The 19,191-nt window shown below is 36.3% G+C and overlaps 2 protein-coding genes across 5 annotated transcripts; both read right to left on the minus strand.

Moving 5' to 3' along the window:
- Positions 1-354: 354 nt before the first annotated feature.
- Positions 355-18,630, minus strand: LOC110729230. Of its 4 annotated transcripts, XM_021908940.1 has the most exons (12): positions 17,939-18,630; positions 11,201-11,438; positions 10,985-11,111; positions 8,922-9,104; positions 8,595-8,692; positions 8,269-8,481; positions 8,101-8,193; positions 7,034-7,168; positions 4,516-4,659; positions 1,393-1,506; positions 876-1,310; positions 355-692 (listed from the first exon to the last, which is right to left on the minus strand). In XM_021908940.1, exons 3-11 carry the CDS (start codon positions 11,007-11,009, stop codon positions 1,302-1,304), a joined length of 1,014 nt encoding a protein of 337 aa, XP_021764632.1. In that variant the 5' UTR covers positions 11,010-11,111; positions 11,201-11,438; positions 17,939-18,630; the 3' UTR covers positions 355-692; positions 876-1,301. The 4 variants fall into 4 exon arrangements, with proteins under 4 accessions (XP_021764632.1, XP_021764633.1, XP_021764631.1 ...); XM_021908941.1 differs by lacking the exon at positions 4,516-4,659 and having other exon boundaries at positions 17,939-18,628; XM_021908939.1 differs by lacking the exons at positions 355-692; positions 876-1,310; positions 1,393-1,506 and adding exons at positions 2,928-3,372; positions 3,464-4,344.
- LOC110729281 lies at positions 15,864-16,805 on the minus strand. Its single transcript, XM_021909010.1, has one exon. The coding sequence runs from the start codon at positions 16,803-16,805 to the stop codon at positions 15,864-15,866; it is 942 nt and encodes a 313-aa protein (XP_021764702.1).
- Positions 18,631-19,191: the final 561 nt, after the last annotated feature.

Consider the following 19,191-nt stretch of genomic DNA (forward strand, 5'->3'; position numbering starts at 1 on the left):
GAAATTTGCTACGGGATAATTGATGTCGTGACAAATTTCGATTTTTATGCCACGGGTATGTACGTGGAAAACAAATTCACTTGCCACGAATATTAATGTGGCTAACAAGTTCTTCGGCACAAATTCTACCGTGGCTAATAAACTTGGTTGTCACAAACATTACCGTGACCAGTAATCTTCTTTGCCACAAATATTACCGTGGCTAATAAACTTTGTCTCCGCAATATACCGTAGCTAATTTATTTGTTTGCCACAAATAATACCGTGGCAAATAAATCCATTGCCACATTGCTACCATGACAAATAATATCTCTTAACACTAATGATTATCGTGGCTACTAATTTCAATAGGCATAAGCTTTAATTTGTTGCAGCATTATCTATGATATAAGCATAACTGAATATTACAGATGGAGTTTTCCTCAAATATGTCATATTTGTCATTGTTGAAATAGATACATAACATTAAAAAAATCATATTAATGTCTTGGAATCTCGTACATTCAAACATACTTGAGTTTGATATCCATACATACAAACATACTATAAATCAATTGTCTCATTGTCTCATCACTAGCTCACTCTTACCAAAAAAAAAACAAAAAAAAAAACACTCAAATTATGTTGCTAAAGAACAATATATACTCTATATATACCATGTGACAATATGTTTGTGCTCTGCTCCTTGTTACCTACAATAAATAAATAGATAAATGATCAAGTTAATATAAGCCAATCGTAATGAATGTGAGTTTTAGGAAGGCTATAAGCCAATCGTAAGAGGTCAAGATTCTTTAGCTTTAAAAAATGTAACAATTGTATTGAATATAAGATAAAATGTATAATGCATAACCGGTGAAGATAGCATTACTTACTTCATTCCTTTGAACCTTGACATCCTGAATCAGATGAACTTCCTGCTCAAAGAAAATCCAGAAGTTGACTAAACTTCTTCTCCCAAACTGCATTATTATCAGCAATTTTTCTGTCCACGTCATTCTTAACAGCTTCCGCCTCTTTTTTGGCTTGTTCAGCTTCTAATTTAGCCTGTTTTGCTTCTGTTCTAGCACTTTCAGCTTCTTTTCTTGCATCTTCAATTGCTTGATCTGCTTTCTTTTTAACTTCATTCACCTCTTGAGTAAGATCAATTCGAGAGGGCTTTACTTTAAAATGTTGCGTAATACTTCTACCAGGTCCATATGCTTTCAAATACCCATGTGTATCTTTGCCAAGCACATCCTGAATAATTTGCTCATCTGTTTTCTCATTAAGACCTTGCTCTCTTTGTTCCTTTAATTTGTTTACTCATCCTATGAATAAACAATATTAAGTTAGAAGATAAGATGGTAAATGTTAAATGGAAAATAACAAACATAAAACTTATAAACTTACTACTGCATGAGTTTTATTTGCCAAATTGATTGCATTCACAGCCTTCTCGGATTTTCTTGTGCGAGTTGCAACCAATACATCAACTCGAGAACACTTCCCACCATTCTTCTTCCTCTACAAACATTACAGAGTTTTTAGAATCAAATTACACTCCTAATTATTGTACGTTTGCATATTTTGAATACGTGCGAGAATTACTTCGTAAAATTTTAGTGGTTTGGAAGCTAATGACATTTAGTTATGTCCAATAGAATTTAATTTTCCATGTGTTCAGAATTCAGCTAATAAAAAAAAGGCTAAATTAGAAAAAAAAACACCTGTTAAAAGACCTAATTTTGTTTTTAACACCTTAAGATTTCGAAGTTTAATTATAACATCTGTTAAAAAATAAAAATTTTGCTTTCACCACCTAAATTGGAACAACGTTAGAGGATCTGTTAGCTGGGCCCACAATAACGGCTATTTTTTCCAAACTGCTTTATATAGTTACGACATCCTTCACTAATGTAGAATTGTTGAGCTGATTACACAAAATTGCTTCACATTTTGCGAATTCTGACTAACAAATTGGCGAAATTGTTTGATTTTACCATCATTGTTTGGGGGACGTAGATATCAAATCAGGTAATTGCGTCAATAGCACTTTAGAAACCCTAATTTATCTTTCAAAAATAAGGCGTAAATTAATCTATATGTTGTTGACTTAAATGCATAATTCAGGTCGTATCTGGCAATAGTCATGTAATTCGTAAATAGTTAGGGTTCATTGTGTGTTAATTGTGCTGTAATTTGTGAGAAAATGAAATTAGGGTTCATTGTAGAAATAATTTGGGGGTTTTGATTTGTAGGAGTGACTGTTTAATTCCCTTGGTTCAATTGTATTTTTTTCATAGTACGAATGGTTTTGCTTATTATGGATGGCAAATTGGTGCAGGAAATGTCTTCTACAAGTTTCTCACCTTCAAAGGAGAAGAAGTGCAAATGTGGTGTTCCCTTTGCAAAGCTTACCAGTTGGACAAGGGAGAACCCTGGTCGTAAGTTCAGAACATGCAAGTTCTACGATCCTGTAACTGAGAGCAGAGGTTGTAAAGCATTTGAATGGGTGGATGAACAAGATGGGACAGCCTGGCAAACAGAGGTGATCAACAATTTGTTGTTAGATAAGAAACTGTTGAAGGGGGAAATTAGTGATTACAAGAGGGAAGTTGATGATCTTGGTGGACAGTTGAGGTGTTTGCTGAATGAAGTGGACAGGCTGAAAATGAAATGCAAGGCTTTAAACTCTGACAGGAACAAGATGAACAGAGAGATGCATGGAAGGAATGCTAGATCAGATCACTCTGTTCTTAGTCTTGCTGTTGGGATTAGTTTGGTCATATTAGTGATCCTTCTTATTAGGGGGTTTGTAATGCATTAAGTATAACTTGTAATGCTAGTAATTGCATGAAACAGTAATATAGTAATGTAATGATTTATAAGTGGCAGTGAACCACTATTGCAAGCAAACTAATGTACACAATTATGAAAGCAATGAATTAAGTAAGTACCTAAGTAGTTGATATTGCATTTAAGTTGTTGATCTAATTTGTTGTTGCAGTGCCTAACAAAATTGGCTGGTAAAGCCTTAAAGCAAAGTATTAATTTAACAAAACAGGATCCTTGTCCTAAACCCAAAAGTAAAGCTACAAATATTGCAACTGATTGTTCAGAAAATACAACCAACAACTAAAGTTCAGAAAATCAATTCAAACATCATTGTGTCAACCCTCCTTGTCTGGAAGTCAGCAGCTTAGCCCTCCTTGTCTGCACTCCAGTAGCATTGGGTTCAGGTTGGCTGGAAGAGGGGGTGGTGTGATGCTTGGCTTGTGGCTGCCCTTGTTGACTGTGTGAACCTTTCCTCTTACTCAATGGTTCACAACCAGGTTGCTCTTAGGGAAAAGTCTTATTCCCAATGCTGTTTGGACCAGCCCCTATTGCACTCTGTTTATTAAACACAAATACCAATAAACAAGTATCAACATCCAATTTCATCACAAATTTTAAAAGAAAAGTTACAAATCCAACAGCATACCTTCTTAGCAGCTTTGATCTCCCTCTTCTTCCTTTGCTCAACTACCCAAGGTGAATTTAAAGGAGGCCTTCCTGCAGTTCTCTGCTCAGTTGGTTCAGGTTCATGTGGGCCCTTGCAAGTCTTGGGATAGTGGCCAAATCCACCACAAATCCTACACCAACTTTTCCTCCTCTTTCTTCCCTGCTCCCTTCCTGTTGCAGATGTTCCCTCCCCAGGTTCCAGCTTCCTCTTTTTCTGTTTAGGTCTTCCAGGCTGCTGTTTGAATGCTGGTGGATGAGGCTCTCTCATGTTCACTCTCTCCCAATGCTTTGGGCCTGGCATAGGTTGAATTGCAGGCTCATATGCTGCTCTGTAAGTGTCCATAGTGTAATAGGGGTGGACAAACTGCTCAGCATCAACCCTCTGATCCATTATGCATGCAAATGCATGAATACATGAGATGCCTGTTAATTGCCAGTGATTGCAGGAACAAGACCAATTTGGCAAGTCAACTAGAACCTGGTCATCATTCAGCTGCACTTCATAAGTGTCATCCCTGGCAGCTTCAATTATGCAATTCCTAGCCACATAGCTCATCCTCTAAAATAGCTTATGCACATATGGAGTGATGTTGGTTGTGATTTCCTTGGAGTCCTCCCACTTCTCATTATTTCTCCTCATCATGTACCTCCTCATCCATTCCATTGGGTGAGGATAGGTTTGTCTCTTGCATCTCTGATAACAGAGTTGAAAGTCTCACACATGTTGTTTAGTAACATGTTGGACCTGCAACTGTCACTGAATGCATGTCTGCACCAGTGATGAGTGGGGATGTTCTCCAAATAATTGTAAGCATCCTCATCAAGCTCCCTAATCTGTTGCATGGCTATCTGAAACTCAACCTACAACCACAACAGGAACATTATCATGAAAGAATAACATACACAACTGTTGTTGCTCTTATTTTGCTTTTATACACAACAGGAACATTATTACATGAAGTAGGTACATGAACAGGAACAATATCATGCATTTACTTATTCAAAATAATTTAAAGTCACCTAGAGACTTACAAATGTTGTTGCTCTTGCAGCACTCCAAAAGAGCTCTTTGAAAACTGATCCAGTGAACTTCAACTTGAAATTTGCCCAAATGTGCCTAACACAGAACCTAGTCTCTGCATTAGGCACAACTTCAGACAGAGCTTCAACCAGTCCCTGTTTAACATCATCAACAATTACTTGTCACACTTCAAACAATAAAGAACAGGACAGAAAATAAGACTACAATAATCAAAACAATATTACCTTCTGCCTGTCTGACATGAAGGTGAAGCCTGCCCCATCTGCACTTCCAATGCATTGCATCAAGGATTCCAGAAACCAGACCCAAGTCTCCCTGTTTTCAACCTCACAAGTTGCCCAAGCAATGGGGTAAATGCTGTTGTTCCCATCCTTGGAGACTGCAACTAAAATCTGGCCTGGATAACCTCCTTTCAAGTGGCAGCCATCCACCCCTATAATTGGCCTACAACCCTTCAAGAACCCATCCTTCAAAGGCCTTAAACAAATAAACATCCTCATAAACAAGGGAGGCTCAGGCTTTTCAATGCCATCAATCACAACATTACAACCAGACCCAAGGTTGTATTTCATTACAGCCTTCCCATAATCTCATACCCTAGCATATTGCTCTCTTGCTGAACCAAAAATGATCAACTTAGCTCTACATCTTGCCATCCAAGCCCTGTAGTAGGTCACTTCTACCCCCAAGTCATGAAGCACCCTATCCTTGATTTGCTTAACCTTCCATGATGGGTTAGTTCTGAACTCCTCAAGATACCTCTCAGCAATGAACTCTGCTGTGACCTTCTTGTTCTCCCTGCTTCTCACACATTTATGCTCCAACTTCATGGTTTTTATTTGCCAAGTCTGTTGTCTTTTTAACTTAGTAGCATGGATCTTGAAACTACACTTCACTCCACCCCTGCATATACACAAAGGCATCCTACTTGTCTTTGTGTCAAACTTGCACCCACACCTATTCCTACACTGAATAGTAATCCTAGTACTATCATTGTGTAAAAAATAGTACCCATACCTATTCTGTATGGCATGCACTCTTAAAGCTTTCCTCAACACTGTAGCATTGCTAAACCTAAGCCTATGAACAAGTACAACAGGCTTTGAGAAGTCAGATTTGTCATTAAACCATGGACTTTTGTCCTCTTCATCAGATGAACCATCCAAGCTCCTTAGGTCATCTGATTCTCCCTCAATTTCTTCTTGTAGTTGTACCTCATTCACATCCAAGTTATCTATCAACCTTGCCTTTGGATCCTTAGAAACCCCCTCATCATGTACATCAAACTGCTTCCCAAGACTTCTTGTTACCTTAGCTAAAATTTCTTCAGAATTCTGCACAAACCACCTCACATCCCCACTGTCATACTCCTCCTCTCCAGGCTCCCAAGTTATGTCAATCTCACTCCCATCACTTGAAGAAAAATCATCTTCCCTCCCAGTCTCACTGCCCTCACTACTATCCTCAAAAATCAATCCTTTGCCTACAGATTTTTTTTTTTCCCTTTCCCTTATCCAACACCTTCACACTGCCAGAACCCCTTTCAAGCTTAGCTTTACCCTTTTGTTTCCCCTTACTCAACAACTTCCCTTTACCAGGAACCCCCTTAATCTCAGCAGAAACCCCTTCAACCCTTTCTATCCCCTGTCTAGATCTAGGTTTAGGAGATTCTTCACCCTCTCTCACCTTAGGCTCATTTTTGTTAATTCTTGGGCTCTTCCTAACTACAGCAGGCTTACCTGAACTTTTCTTCCCCTTTCTCTCAGCCTTTACTGGGGCCTGGATCTCATGTATGGGCCTTAATGTTTCATTAGCAGTCACAAATACTTCAACATACCCTTCCCCATTCACTGTCTCCAGCAGCCCCTTCACTTCCTCTTCATTTACTAACTCCCTTCTCCCTGTGTTAAAGGTCCTACCTCTTTCTTTATACCAAAGTTTGTAGTTAGGTGGGACATGGACATTAAAGTTCACAAACCCATGCACAGCAGCTACCCTCAAATAATGCAAATCTATCTTATCCACTACCACATCCCTCCTCCAATAACATAACCCACCACACCAACAAAGCAAATGCTTTGATTTTGACACTTGTTTAGTAACAAAAGCACCCCCTACTCTAAATACTATATCAACTAATCCATCTTCGTTGTCGGCCATTTTCTACCTAATAAACAAATGCAAAGCAAATCAATAAAACCCAACATAGCTAACCCCATTACACAGTCAACCGCAATACTTTAATCAACAAAATCAAACATATTTAAACCAACACAATGACAAACCAGTCAACAGTCAATAAAATCAATGATTTAAACTAAATAATTCACACATTACACCAAATCATACTTAATTTAATCAAATTCAACTTTAATTACAAATTAACCCATTTTACTGTTCTTAGGGTTCCTAATTTTTTTTCCCAAATTACCCTACTACACCCACACAAATGGCATAATGCAGCACACAGTACTTGTTGAAAACTACTTTAAAGGGTTCGAAAGGTACCTGTATTGGAATCTTACTCCTGTTGCTGTCAGAATCCACGAAAAAGTCCAAGCTTTTTGGATGTTGGAAATGGCTGACGGAATCTCGCTGACTTGTTTCGCTCCAATATTGACACCTCCTCTTCCAACTCAATTTCTCAATCACAACAATCAGTATATGGTTTGAATGTTCGCAGTAATTTTGGTTGTTCAAGATTTGCAGACGAAATTCAATGAAACAAAATTAGTTGGGTGGTAATAAATGACAGAGAAGATAAATTCGAATTGAAGGGGATGGAATTTGGAGGGTAAACGACTATGTGGGCCCCACCAAAAAATTCCGTCACAGTTTCTGTTATCTGGTGGTGAAAGCAAAATTTTTATTTTTTAACAGGTGTTATAATTAAACTTCGAAATCTTAAGGTGTTAAAAACAAAATTAGGTCTTTTAACATGTGTTATTTTCTAATTTAGCCTAAAAAAATAAAAAAAACAAAAAATTATAATTAGGTGTGTGCAGGAAAGGGGCGTGGGTGGTGACGTGGTGTGCAGGAATGCCGGGGAAGGGGGGCGTGGGTGGTGACGTGGTGTGCAGGAATGCTAGGGCGAGGGGGGCTAGTGTGCAAGCAGGCAGGTAAGTGGTAGGAGGGAGTGGGGGTTGTTATGTATGAAAGGACTAGGTTGGTGTGTAGGAAATCCAGGGAAGGGAGGCTGGTGTGCAAGTAGGGAGGGGATGCAGGTATGTGCAGTCTGGCAGGAGGGGGTCGGGGCAGGTGTGAAGGCAGGGAGGGGGCTGGTATGCAGGAAGGGAGGGGGCTAGTGTGAAAGCAAGGCTTGTGTGCAAGTCATAGAAAATGCAGCAACAACAGGGGAGCACTCTCCACCCACAACAGCCTGCAACACTAACCACTTACAGCTGCAACAGATGCTTGTCTCATTAGTTTATTTAGTGTAGCCTTTTGAGCTCTTTAGAAAATGATAGAATGTAGTAAAGGTAGTAATTAAGGCTTGATGTGACATCATAGAGTATTGTAGTCCTATATATGGCAAGAATCAAAAGTTAAAATTAGACAGAGTAGTTGTTACATACTATTTCTTGTCTAGTGCGACCGAAGCTTTTAGTGCCATTATAGTGAGGCATCTTTTGATGTGCCCTACTTTCACTTGCTTTTTTGCTCTTCTCCTACAATAAAAAGGATTTAATCAATAATATACGTTAATTATATAAGAATAAAGATATATTATCTGTGTATTTTACCATAACCGCCTCTTCACTCCAATAGTCAACCAAGAACTTCCATTCCACTTTAGTTAGATGACTAGGCTTATTTTTGAGAAGTTCATCTTTTGTTTTCAAGTTTTTATCATTAAAGTACTTTGATTTCAATTTGCTCCTAGCACCTCTGAATAAACGTTGTGCATGTTTCATAACACACTCCTGCCTATTTTCAGGGTCATCAAATGACCACTTCTGCAAAAGACAAAGATAAATTAATTATTGCTCATACATCAAGTTGACAATGTTTCATTGTTAATAAGAGAAACAAAAACCCCATAAACATGTTTATTATGATAACATATTACCGTGATGCAAGCCCACAAATGGTCTAATGTTTCAGATTTATAATCGTCCCAACATTTAACTTGTACCGAACATATAGCTTTATTTCGAACTTGTTGACCCAAGAAGAAAGAAAATAATGAAGCATTATCACCAATAGCCACACCATCATTGTCAAACTCCACATTCAGTTTTTCCTCAGGAGATAACAGGGTAAGCTTTCTACAATATACCGTTCCTCTTTTATTTTAGAGGCACCTGTATCAAGCATAAGCTCACTGGGTAGTGAATTGACATGACTTGAAGCATATTGTCATATATATATGTTTTAAGGGATAATAAAGTCAAACCTGATGAAATGTTAAGGTCCTCATTCTCTGGTACAGTCATGAGTTCCTTGTCGTTCAATGGTTCAGTATCCAAAGATGCATCTTCAAGTTCAAGTGGTTGACCAATCTGTCGTCCTTCCTCATCATAGCCCCCCTCAACAGTGTTATTATTCTCCTTTGTTTCTCCAATTTCTTCATCGTTTTCTGTTTACATGTATAGAATAAAAACAAGTCTTTACTGAAGTAATAAGGAAGGATTGGTTTTGATTGTTGCTGAAACTCTCTGAGTGATGATATTGAATCTATAGCATCCACAAACATTCCCATGAGTCTGGTTAATTGAAATTTTACTAATTCATCACAAAACCTATAACTGATTTATTAACTGATTTATTGTTTGCTTTATTAACTGATTTATTGTTTGCTTTAATAAAAATAGAGCTATGTGTAATGGAATGGGTCAACGGGGATGAGGTATACGAAACTATAGTGCAAGCTCCGGGGGATAATGTGGGTGTTGATTTGGATTTTTTGGAGGATTTAGAGGCTGTTTTAGAGGTCACAGAGGCTGCCAATGCTGCCACGGACACCACAAGGGCTGCTGCGTCTGCTGGGAACAGTGCAGTCCGCAGCCAGCTTGTAGTGGACAGCACTGACCGCAGCTAGCCTGCGGGTGCTCCTGCCAGCAGCTCTGCTGATCACATTTGGTATCATTGTTGAATAATAAGGATTGCAATTCTGTTCAATATGCGTGAAATTGATAATCTGATTTTGTTCAATGTAACCAAAAAGCACCTATCTAGTTCACTCATATTACATGAAATATACTAAAAAATAAAAAAAAATTAAAATTGAAAACTTAGATGGTTAAATGGTTGGTGTTATGATCTAGCTGAAGGTTTGGCAGCCCGCTTTTTGACATGTGTAATGAATCAACCAAGACCAAGGCCACCTATCTTGCATACATACCACAGGCGCAAACAACAGCAACAAATGGGCACAAGCACACCAAGCAACCCACAAGACAGACACCAACAACAAACAGCAGCAGGGGACAACTAATCAGAGCAGAACCACTTTTCAGAAGCTCTATTTTGGCATTTGGGAAAGAAGACAAATGTAGTAGCTATTAGCAATAAGTAAGCCAATCTTTTAGCATGCATATAGAGATATGGAGTTGAAACTTTAACAATAAGTAAGCCATCATCATAATCCAATCTGGAATGAAATTTTGTATGTGATATACTGCTACACCTACTCGCAACAACCCTCTAATATAACAGTCAGAAAATTTATCATTAAACATCAAGCATGAAATCATGAATATGGGGAGTTTGACTTTCTTTCATGCCATGTAGCATATACTATTGAGGAATATCAAAAATACCAATAATTTATTCATAGAAGATGGTAAGAACAAGGAATTTGACAAAATAAATTTGAACCGTACAACATTAGTTGGAGTATGAATACTCATAGAATGATGAGGTTACCCAACTTTCCTATACTAAACACTTATTTCATTAGCTGAATAACTTTTTTTTTTACGTAAAAGCAATTACATTGCATACCAAAACTAATGTTTTCATATGTACATGGATATTAGTATAATACATATGGACTAACAAAATGGTCAAGGGAAGGTTAGGGGAGATATAGAGCAGTATTTTTATCACTCAAAAATGAAAATTGGTGGGCAGATATGTATTTAATCTAATGGTGATATAACTAAGAATAATTACATGAAACAAAATAAATTAGTGGCAGAAAACAACCACAACAAAGTATGCAAACTGTATAGACTAGCATAAGATATGCCATACAAACGTAATCAAGCTATGTGTTATCAACAAACAACGACACGAAAGCTAAATTATATTACAATATTAACAAGTGACCATATAAATGAAACAATAGTCCATCATTTCATGGTTTCAGCTAAGAACAAAATCCTACAGATGTCAAAAACAGAAAATTTTGACTAAAATTTTGACAAATGTAGTAGCTATTAGGTAACTAAGGTACCTAATAAGATCAAACTGACAGTAATAAGCTAGAAACCAAAATCAAGAATAATGAAGTACCTTTTTCTAAGATATCCATGGCCATTGTGTTTTGTGCTTTCTTGTTCGTCTTTAGAAACTTTGCCACTGTGTTTGGTGGAATGAAATTGTCTTTTTTGTTTCCTTCTCTCAAATGTCTTATGTTAGCCTGATAAAAATTAATTAACAAAAAATTACCAGAACTATAGAGGTTGGTTGAAAAACTAAATAAATCATACTTATTAGTTCATATTATACCTTTCTTATAAACCTGATTTGAGGTTATATTTCACGTTCCCGAACCTCAAGCTCATCATTAGTGGGAACATATTCATCATCTTCCATGCCAGCAATTTTTTTTCCTTTTTTTTTCTTTTTTTTTTGTCCCTTCAACCAAGCTTGTCAAAGAAGATGCGACTCTTTTTATGCCCAACGACTTAAGTCTGTTTTTGTTGGCTGCTATTGTAAGAAGCCTCTTTTTTTCATACTCATTCATCTGCATTTACAAAGTAAAAAACAAATAGGGTTAGACAATTTTACAATAGAATTGTAATGCACATTGACTGCCTAATATAATCTACTACCATCCACTGCATCCCTAATGCAAAGCTGCTGCCAGCTACTATACACATGGTGTACAATTACTGTCAAATACTACAAGCCATTTACCAATAACTGTGCATAAAACAAAAACATCCTGGAATATATCTATTCAAATAAGCCAATAAAAACACGAATGCAAAGTGTGAAAAAATAAGTAATTATAACTACAAAGATTTTTCAGGAATCCATGAATATATGTATCAACACATACAATTCATGCTAAAAAAAACAAAAAGAAAAAAAAATTAAGCAATATCAATATCATCATCGTCGCTCTCTTGGTCACTCTCACTGTCATCCTCATCATCATCCTCTAGCAAATCGTCGTCATCTAATGTTTGTAAGTCCATATCATTTAGATCTTTGGGTTGATTTTTCTTGGTAGCATCTACGATCATTTCACCAATATCATCTCTTATTTCAACAAATGGATCATGAGTCTCTTGCAAATTACTTGAGCTTGAGATATGAGCACCTTCAGATTGTAGTTGTTGCAATGCATCTTCTTCACTTTCGGTCCCTTCCTTTTCTACAACATTATAGTGATGCCTTGGATGGGTCTTCACAACAACAAGCCAATCGGGATCAAGTCCGTCACTAACATAGAAGACTTGTTGAGCTTGAGACCTGAGCACAAAGGGTTCTTTGGTACGCAATGAACAAAGACTATTGACACTCACATTGCCATGTTTGTCAACTTTGACACCTCTTCCTACCCTATTGACATCCCACCAGTCACAATGAAACAAAACCACACGCTTTCCATCTAAATATTGTATCTCAAGTATGTTAGTGAGAATCCCGTAGTAATCTTTTTCCATATTCCTAGCAATGCCTTTGATTGTAACACCACTATTTTGGTGTACCCTTTTCATTTCTGTATTCTTTGTGTGGAATCTGAATCCATTTGCAAGAATCCCATTGAAGCATTGAACACAAATTCAAAGGACCTAAAGCCAATGTTTTCAAATCTTTCACCACTTGGTCATTGCAATCATTAGGCAAATCGATGACCTAACAATAAATAGAATATTAGCTAAATAAAACTTAGACTAGTACTACACTTGTAATTAAAAAATAACTACAGTTGATTCTAAAAATTACCCGGTCACGAAACCAATCAACTAAATTTTTGTTTGATGTGGACTCTTTATATTCACTGAAATTCAAAAGAATAGTTGTTATAAAATAATCATGGGAAAGTATACTTGAAGTTTTTTATAAATAGAAAAGAAAAATATCATACTCTAAATAAGTTTGTGCTTCATCACAATTCTTAAGTACATATTTTCGAACTTGTGTTAACTCTTCTTCACTAACAGACCTACATTTAGCCTTCCCTAAAGGAACACCAGACGATGCAAAAATTGATAGACCCTTGTAGTCATCATTTTCCGCATCATCATTCCTCTCAGGTTGATTAAATTTTGTCTCGATTTCATTCAAGTATTTTGAACAAAAGTACATGCACTCCTCAATGATGTAACCTTCCGCGATGGAACCCTCTGACCTACTTTTATTGCGAACATAGCATTTAAATCTACGTAAGAGTCTACAAAAATTATTAAATCAAATTTGAAATGCATAAGTACCTTTCTAACGGATACATCCAACGATATTGTACTGGTCCACCAATTTTAGCTTCCGTAGCTAGGTGAAGACACAAGTGGACCATGATGGTGAAAAAAGATGGAAGAAATATTTTCTCCATTTCACACAAGGTGACTACAATTTCACGTTCAAGATTTTCCAAATCTTTCACTTTCAATGTCTTTGAACACAAGTCCTTGAAAAATGTACTCAACTTCACTATCACATCGTACACTTTGGGTATGGACACCCCACGAATTGCAAGTGGCAATAGTTGTTCCATAAGCACATGACAATCATGGGTCTTTAACCATAAATTTTACGGCTATTTCACCAAATGCCACTGAGCAATTTAAAAATTCACCAAATACCATTGGACTTTTCAGAATTCACCAAATGCCACCCAGTTTTTAAAAAATTCACCCAGCGCCATTAATGTCCAACAGTCGTTAACTCCGTTAGTAATTAGGGGTTAATCATGACACGTGTCATGATATAATTGGACCATTTATCTTAATTCATAAAAAATAAAAAAAATACAAAAAAAGTTAAAAAAAATTTGAAAAAATTAAAAAAAAAAAACAAAAAATAATAAAAAAAAACCCCAAAATTTTCCCAGCCACCCCCACCACCGCCAAACCCTAGCCCCTCCCCTCATCTCGCCGGACAACGGCCAGTCACCACCGGAACCACCTTCACCACCATTCCCTATCCCTCTCCCCCTCCCTTCACGCAAGTCACCTCTCCCCAGCCCAGAAACCGACTTGCCGAGTCGGGATCACCCGCTGTCGCCGACCCCTACCCATTGTTACTCTTACCACCCCTACCTGACGCGCCACCCATCCAATCTAACCTTAACCCGCGAAAACCACAACCAACCTCCACCTTCACGAGCAACGGTTATGATTCAACCCCTTCCCGACCACCGCAGCCTCGAAACCACCCCCTCCCCTGTTTTCCGGCTCCTATAAACCCCATTCCCTCACCTTAAACCACCAAAAATTGACTTAACCCAGAAAACCCGAAACCCTAGAAAATGGGATTTCTAGGTTGAACCCGAAACCCAAATGGGTTCTGTAGTGGTGGCGGTGAAGTGGCGGTGCATCCGTGTTGAGGATTTGGACCAATTAGTGCGCGTGGGAGCAGCGAAGGGGGCTGGGTGGTGCTAATCGTGGCTGATGTGGTGGTGCGTGTGGGTGTAGCAAAGGGGGCAGTGTGGTGCTTGGAGGTGGAGTTGTTGTGGTGGCAGTGAGGGAGCAAGGTTTTTGGGGTCGGGACGAGCAGCATGGGTGGTTTTTGGGGTCGGCGGTGGGTCAGGTGGGGAGCTACATGGTCGGCCGGCCGATTGTTGGTGGTTCCGGTGGTGACCGGCCGTTTTCCGGCGAGATGAGGGGAGGGGTTAGGGTTTGGCGGTGGTCGGGGTGGCTGGGAAAATTTTAGGGTTTTTTTTAAAAATTTTTTGTTTTTTTTTAATATTTTTTTAATTTTTTTTAAACTTTTTTTGGTTTTTTTTTATTTTTATGAATTAAGATAAATGGTCTAATTATGTCATGACACGTGTCATGATTAACCCCTAATTACAAACGGAGTTAACGGCCGTTGGTCATTAATGGCACTGGGTAAATGTTTTAAAAATTGGATGGCATTTGGTGAATTTTGAAAAGTCCGATGACATTTGGTGAATTTTTAGATTGCTCAGTGGCATTTGGTGAAATTTCCGTAAATTTTACGCTTATCGAGGTTTATGCATTTAGAAATGTTAGAAGAATATCCATCTGGAACCTTTAAATTCTCTAAAAACTTACAAACTTTTTCCTTTTGTGCCTTAGACAAGGTGTATAGTGCCGGAGGAATATGCCACTTTCCATCTCTTAATGTAGGAGCAAGATGTTTCATAACCTTCAAATGCTTTAAATCATGTCTAGCCTTTAGATTGTCTTTTGACTTCCCATCAATATCTAGCAATGTAACAAGAATATTGTCAAGCACATTTTTTTCAATATGCATGACATCAAGATTGTGAGAAAGTAAGAGGTTACTCCAATACGGAAATTCAAAAAAAATGCTTTTCTTCTTCCAATTATCATCTCTCTTTAGCAATTTCATTGTTTTACCAAATTTCATGCCTTCAAGGTCCTTTAGTTGTTCTAAAATCTCATTAGAAGATAATTTCCTAGGAGGACCTCTTTTTTCTACTTTCCCGTTAAAGGATTTATTATCTCTCCATTTATGATCGGTAGGTAGAAATTGACGATTGTCCATGTAACAACATTTCCCGTGATTTGGTAGCCGAGCAGAGCTAGTTTCTTTCATATAATGAGTGACATGCTTTATTTCCTTTGGTAGACCACCCAGATAAGTTTGCATACGCAGGAAAATCATTTATGGTCCATAACAATGAAGCACGCATTTGAAAGTACTCATTCCTTGAAGCATCATAAGTCTGAGCTCTAGTTTCCCACAATTCTTTTAACTCCTCGATTAATGGTTGCAAATACACATCAATGTTATTTCCCGGTCCACTTTTCCCTGGAATTAACAAAGATAGTATTGTGTAAGGTTGTTTCATACACATCCATGGAGGGAGATTGTATACAACAACCAGTACTGGCCATATACTATAGTCACTTCTAAGCCCGCCAAATGGATTGAATCCATCACTTGCTAAACCCAACCTAACGTTACGAGTCTCTACAGAAAAAGTAGGATATTCTTTATCTTAATGCTTTCAAGCTTCACTATCTGCTGGGTGTTTAAGTACTCCTTCATCTTCTCGTTTATCAGAGTGCCACCTCATCTCATTTGCTGTTTTGGACGACATGAATAGCCTTTGCAACCTCAAAGTTAGTGGGAAATAGCGTAACACTTTAGGAGAAGCTTTATCACGCTTAGTATCGCATATGGAATACTTTTCAAGGTTAGCATTCTCTTTCCAAAATAGCATACAATCATTTTCACATGCTTCTATTTTTTCATAATCGAAACCAAGATTAGTAATAATCTTACGTGCTTCACAATAATTTGATGGCAAAACAGCACCTTTAGGCAAAGCATTTTTGAACATATGAAGCATACTAGTAAAAGCTTTATTAGTCATGCCATCCATACATTTGATTTGGAATAACTTCAAAATGAATGACAATTTAGAGAATTCATTACACCCGGGGTATAAAGTTTGTTGAGCATCTCTCATCAAATTTTCAAACATTTTTGCCTCTTTTGTATCCTTTTTATATCTAGGTTGATCAAACTCATTAGGTTGTTGCTCCTCATCTAACATGTCATCTATGTCATCATTATTAGAGACTCTGAGACTAAACCTGTCATGGATCATTCTAAATATATCATCATGAGCATTATCTCCCAAATCATTTCTACTTTTCTTTTGTGGGGGTTTGAATTCTACATGATAGATCACACGAACATAACCTTGCTCGATTCCATTCACTATCAAGTCGATGTAAATTTCGTCCTTTGTTTTATGTGGACCATTGTTGCATCGATTACAAGGGCAAGGTACCTTCTTTTCCTCTTCTCCTAAATCACTATTTGTTTCTAAGTCACCAAAAGCAAATTGAAGAAAGGAATTAACTCCATTTATATAGAGATTGTCTGTCCTATTAGCACACCTCATCCACTCTAACCTCTTTTGAACATCCAGATTATCCATGTGAAAATAAAAGCTATAAATGCAAAGAGAGCTAATTATTAAAAAAAATTAAAAAGTAATATTAATTAAAAATAATAATAATAATTATCTGTAGTCATACATAATTCACAATGACTAGAATGCCACATTTCCAACAGAATTTGCCAGGTTTATGTATACATCAATATATTGGAGGATTGAGTTTATTAACAAAAAAAAGGAGGAAATATGCCTTATTCTTAATAAATTCTCTCTATCTCCTTTAGTTCCGTTCTTTTGAATTGTTTTGCTCTATTCTACTCTACCCAGAAACTCAAAAGAATAGGGCCGAAGTATTATAAACTTCAAACTTGTTAGTTATTAAGAATATTTTTTTTATACTACTTGCACAAACTCAGCATTTAACCATTCAACTTTATGGACATTTTCAGTGAAATTGCAATGGTGGAAGAAGATTTTTAACAATCATCAAATATGTATGATTAGTTTTGTAAGATTCAAAGTTCATTTTTTTTTTTGTACTAAAATTCAAATCAAAATGCATATGATAATAATTTAATAAATTATTATGATAAGCTTGTTTTTGTGTGGCAGTCCAAGAACCACCAGGACTAAATCTCATTTTTAGATCTTAACCACCATCATGTATATAGTTATTAATTATGGGAAAATCATTAATCAAAGTCTACAACAACCCTATTAGTTTATTAATTAAAAGCTACTTCATCTAAGAAGTACGGAGTAGTAGTCTTCTAAATAATTTGCATGCATGAATCACATCATATATTTATTTATATGCATTACATTGAGAGATTGATACCACTACAACTCAGTTATGGACTGTAAGCCTGAAGTATACCGGAGGATTGAGTCACACCAAATTGAAGCAAAAATCGAAAAATAAAATCAAAATTCGAGAACAAAAATCGAAATTATGAAAATTAAAGAGCAAAAATCTTGAGCCACACCAAATTGAAGCAAAAATAGAAAAATAAAATCAAAATTCGAAAACAAATCTGTTCAAGCATAGAAACTACAATCCAACGTAATTCAATTGCTACCACATATGTATTAGAAAAAATAAATTAAAATTTCCATCGATTCACACATTAAAACACAACATATGAGAAAAGCGAGCAGTAAATAGATCTAACCTTGAAATTTTGTCCAAGAATTGATCTTCTGAGCGTTAGTCGAATCTTTCAATTAGGGTCCTTCGAACGAACGGTTCTCGTTTATCAGCAAACAAGGTTTCTGAATTTTTTTTAATAGGAAGGTTTTTGATTTTTGAGGAGAACTTTGTGGTTTTGCTAAATTTGTTAATAAGTGGCGGCTAATGAAAAAAAAAAAAATTAAGCGCCTAATCAATTTTGGGATAGTAGGTAGTCGTACTTTTGTTTCGGATTTCCTTGGTTGTATTGTCTCTCTTGGTTTCTAATTTTCCTATTAATGAGATTTAGTCCCCTTTAGGGACTTTATTCAAAAAAAAAAAATTGGGATTTGTGAGGAGATTAGTGTTTGTGAGATTTTTTTGTTTGGGTAATTAGCTACCTAATCGGTGAACTAACTTTTTTCTTTTTTTTTTTTTTTTTTTTTTTTTGAATAGGGTGAACTAACATTATTTGTTAATTAAGATTAAGTGATACTTTATATAAGTATCAATATAACATAATGACCTTATATCCTTTTTAATCTTTTTTTGTGTTTTGTTGATTTGTCTTTGTTTTTTTTATTTAATTTGAAGTGGTTAATTCTAGTTTTTTTTATTACACATGTATGATTATTCATAATGTAATAACTATATATTACATTAATTATACTACCTTCGATTTTTATTAGTTGCAACTTCGGAATAATTTATATCTCACTAATAATGCCTCAAAGTTACAAGTAATTAAAAATCAAAGGTGGTGTATATAAATAAATAAATATATATATATATTATAGAATGTAGTATATATTGTTCCTCTAGAAAAAAAAGTAAAAACTACATATATATTATAAAGGTGCTTATTAATAATAAAAAAAAAACGAAATTACTTATTCAAGAGTTACTTATTTAAGGGGTTACTTGGTCGGTTAAGGGTTACTACAATTAAGTAACTTATAACCAACCGAGTAACCCATGAATAACTAACCCGTAACTGATAACCCTTGAATAAATAACCCCATAATAAGTATCCTCGAAATATAAAAGTAATAACTGAAATTGAATTATTGATAAAATATTAATTGTGTTAACTTCCGACAATAAGTACACAATTAATTATGTTTTCTTACATTTAATAATCTAATTGTGTGAATATCATTTCAGCTCCAACCAGTTTAGTTCAATTCATTTCAGCTCCAATCAGTTTAGTTCAATTCAGTTCAGCTCTAATCAGTTTAGTTCAGTTCAGCTCCAAAT

The sequence above is a fragment of the Chenopodium quinoa genome, unplaced genomic scaffold, assembly GCF_001683475.1.
Source record: "Chenopodium quinoa cultivar QQ74 unplaced genomic scaffold, ASM168347v1, whole genome shotgun sequence".
NCBI classification, from domain to species: domain Eukaryota; kingdom Viridiplantae; phylum Streptophyta; class Magnoliopsida; order Caryophyllales; family Amaranthaceae; genus Chenopodium; species Chenopodium quinoa.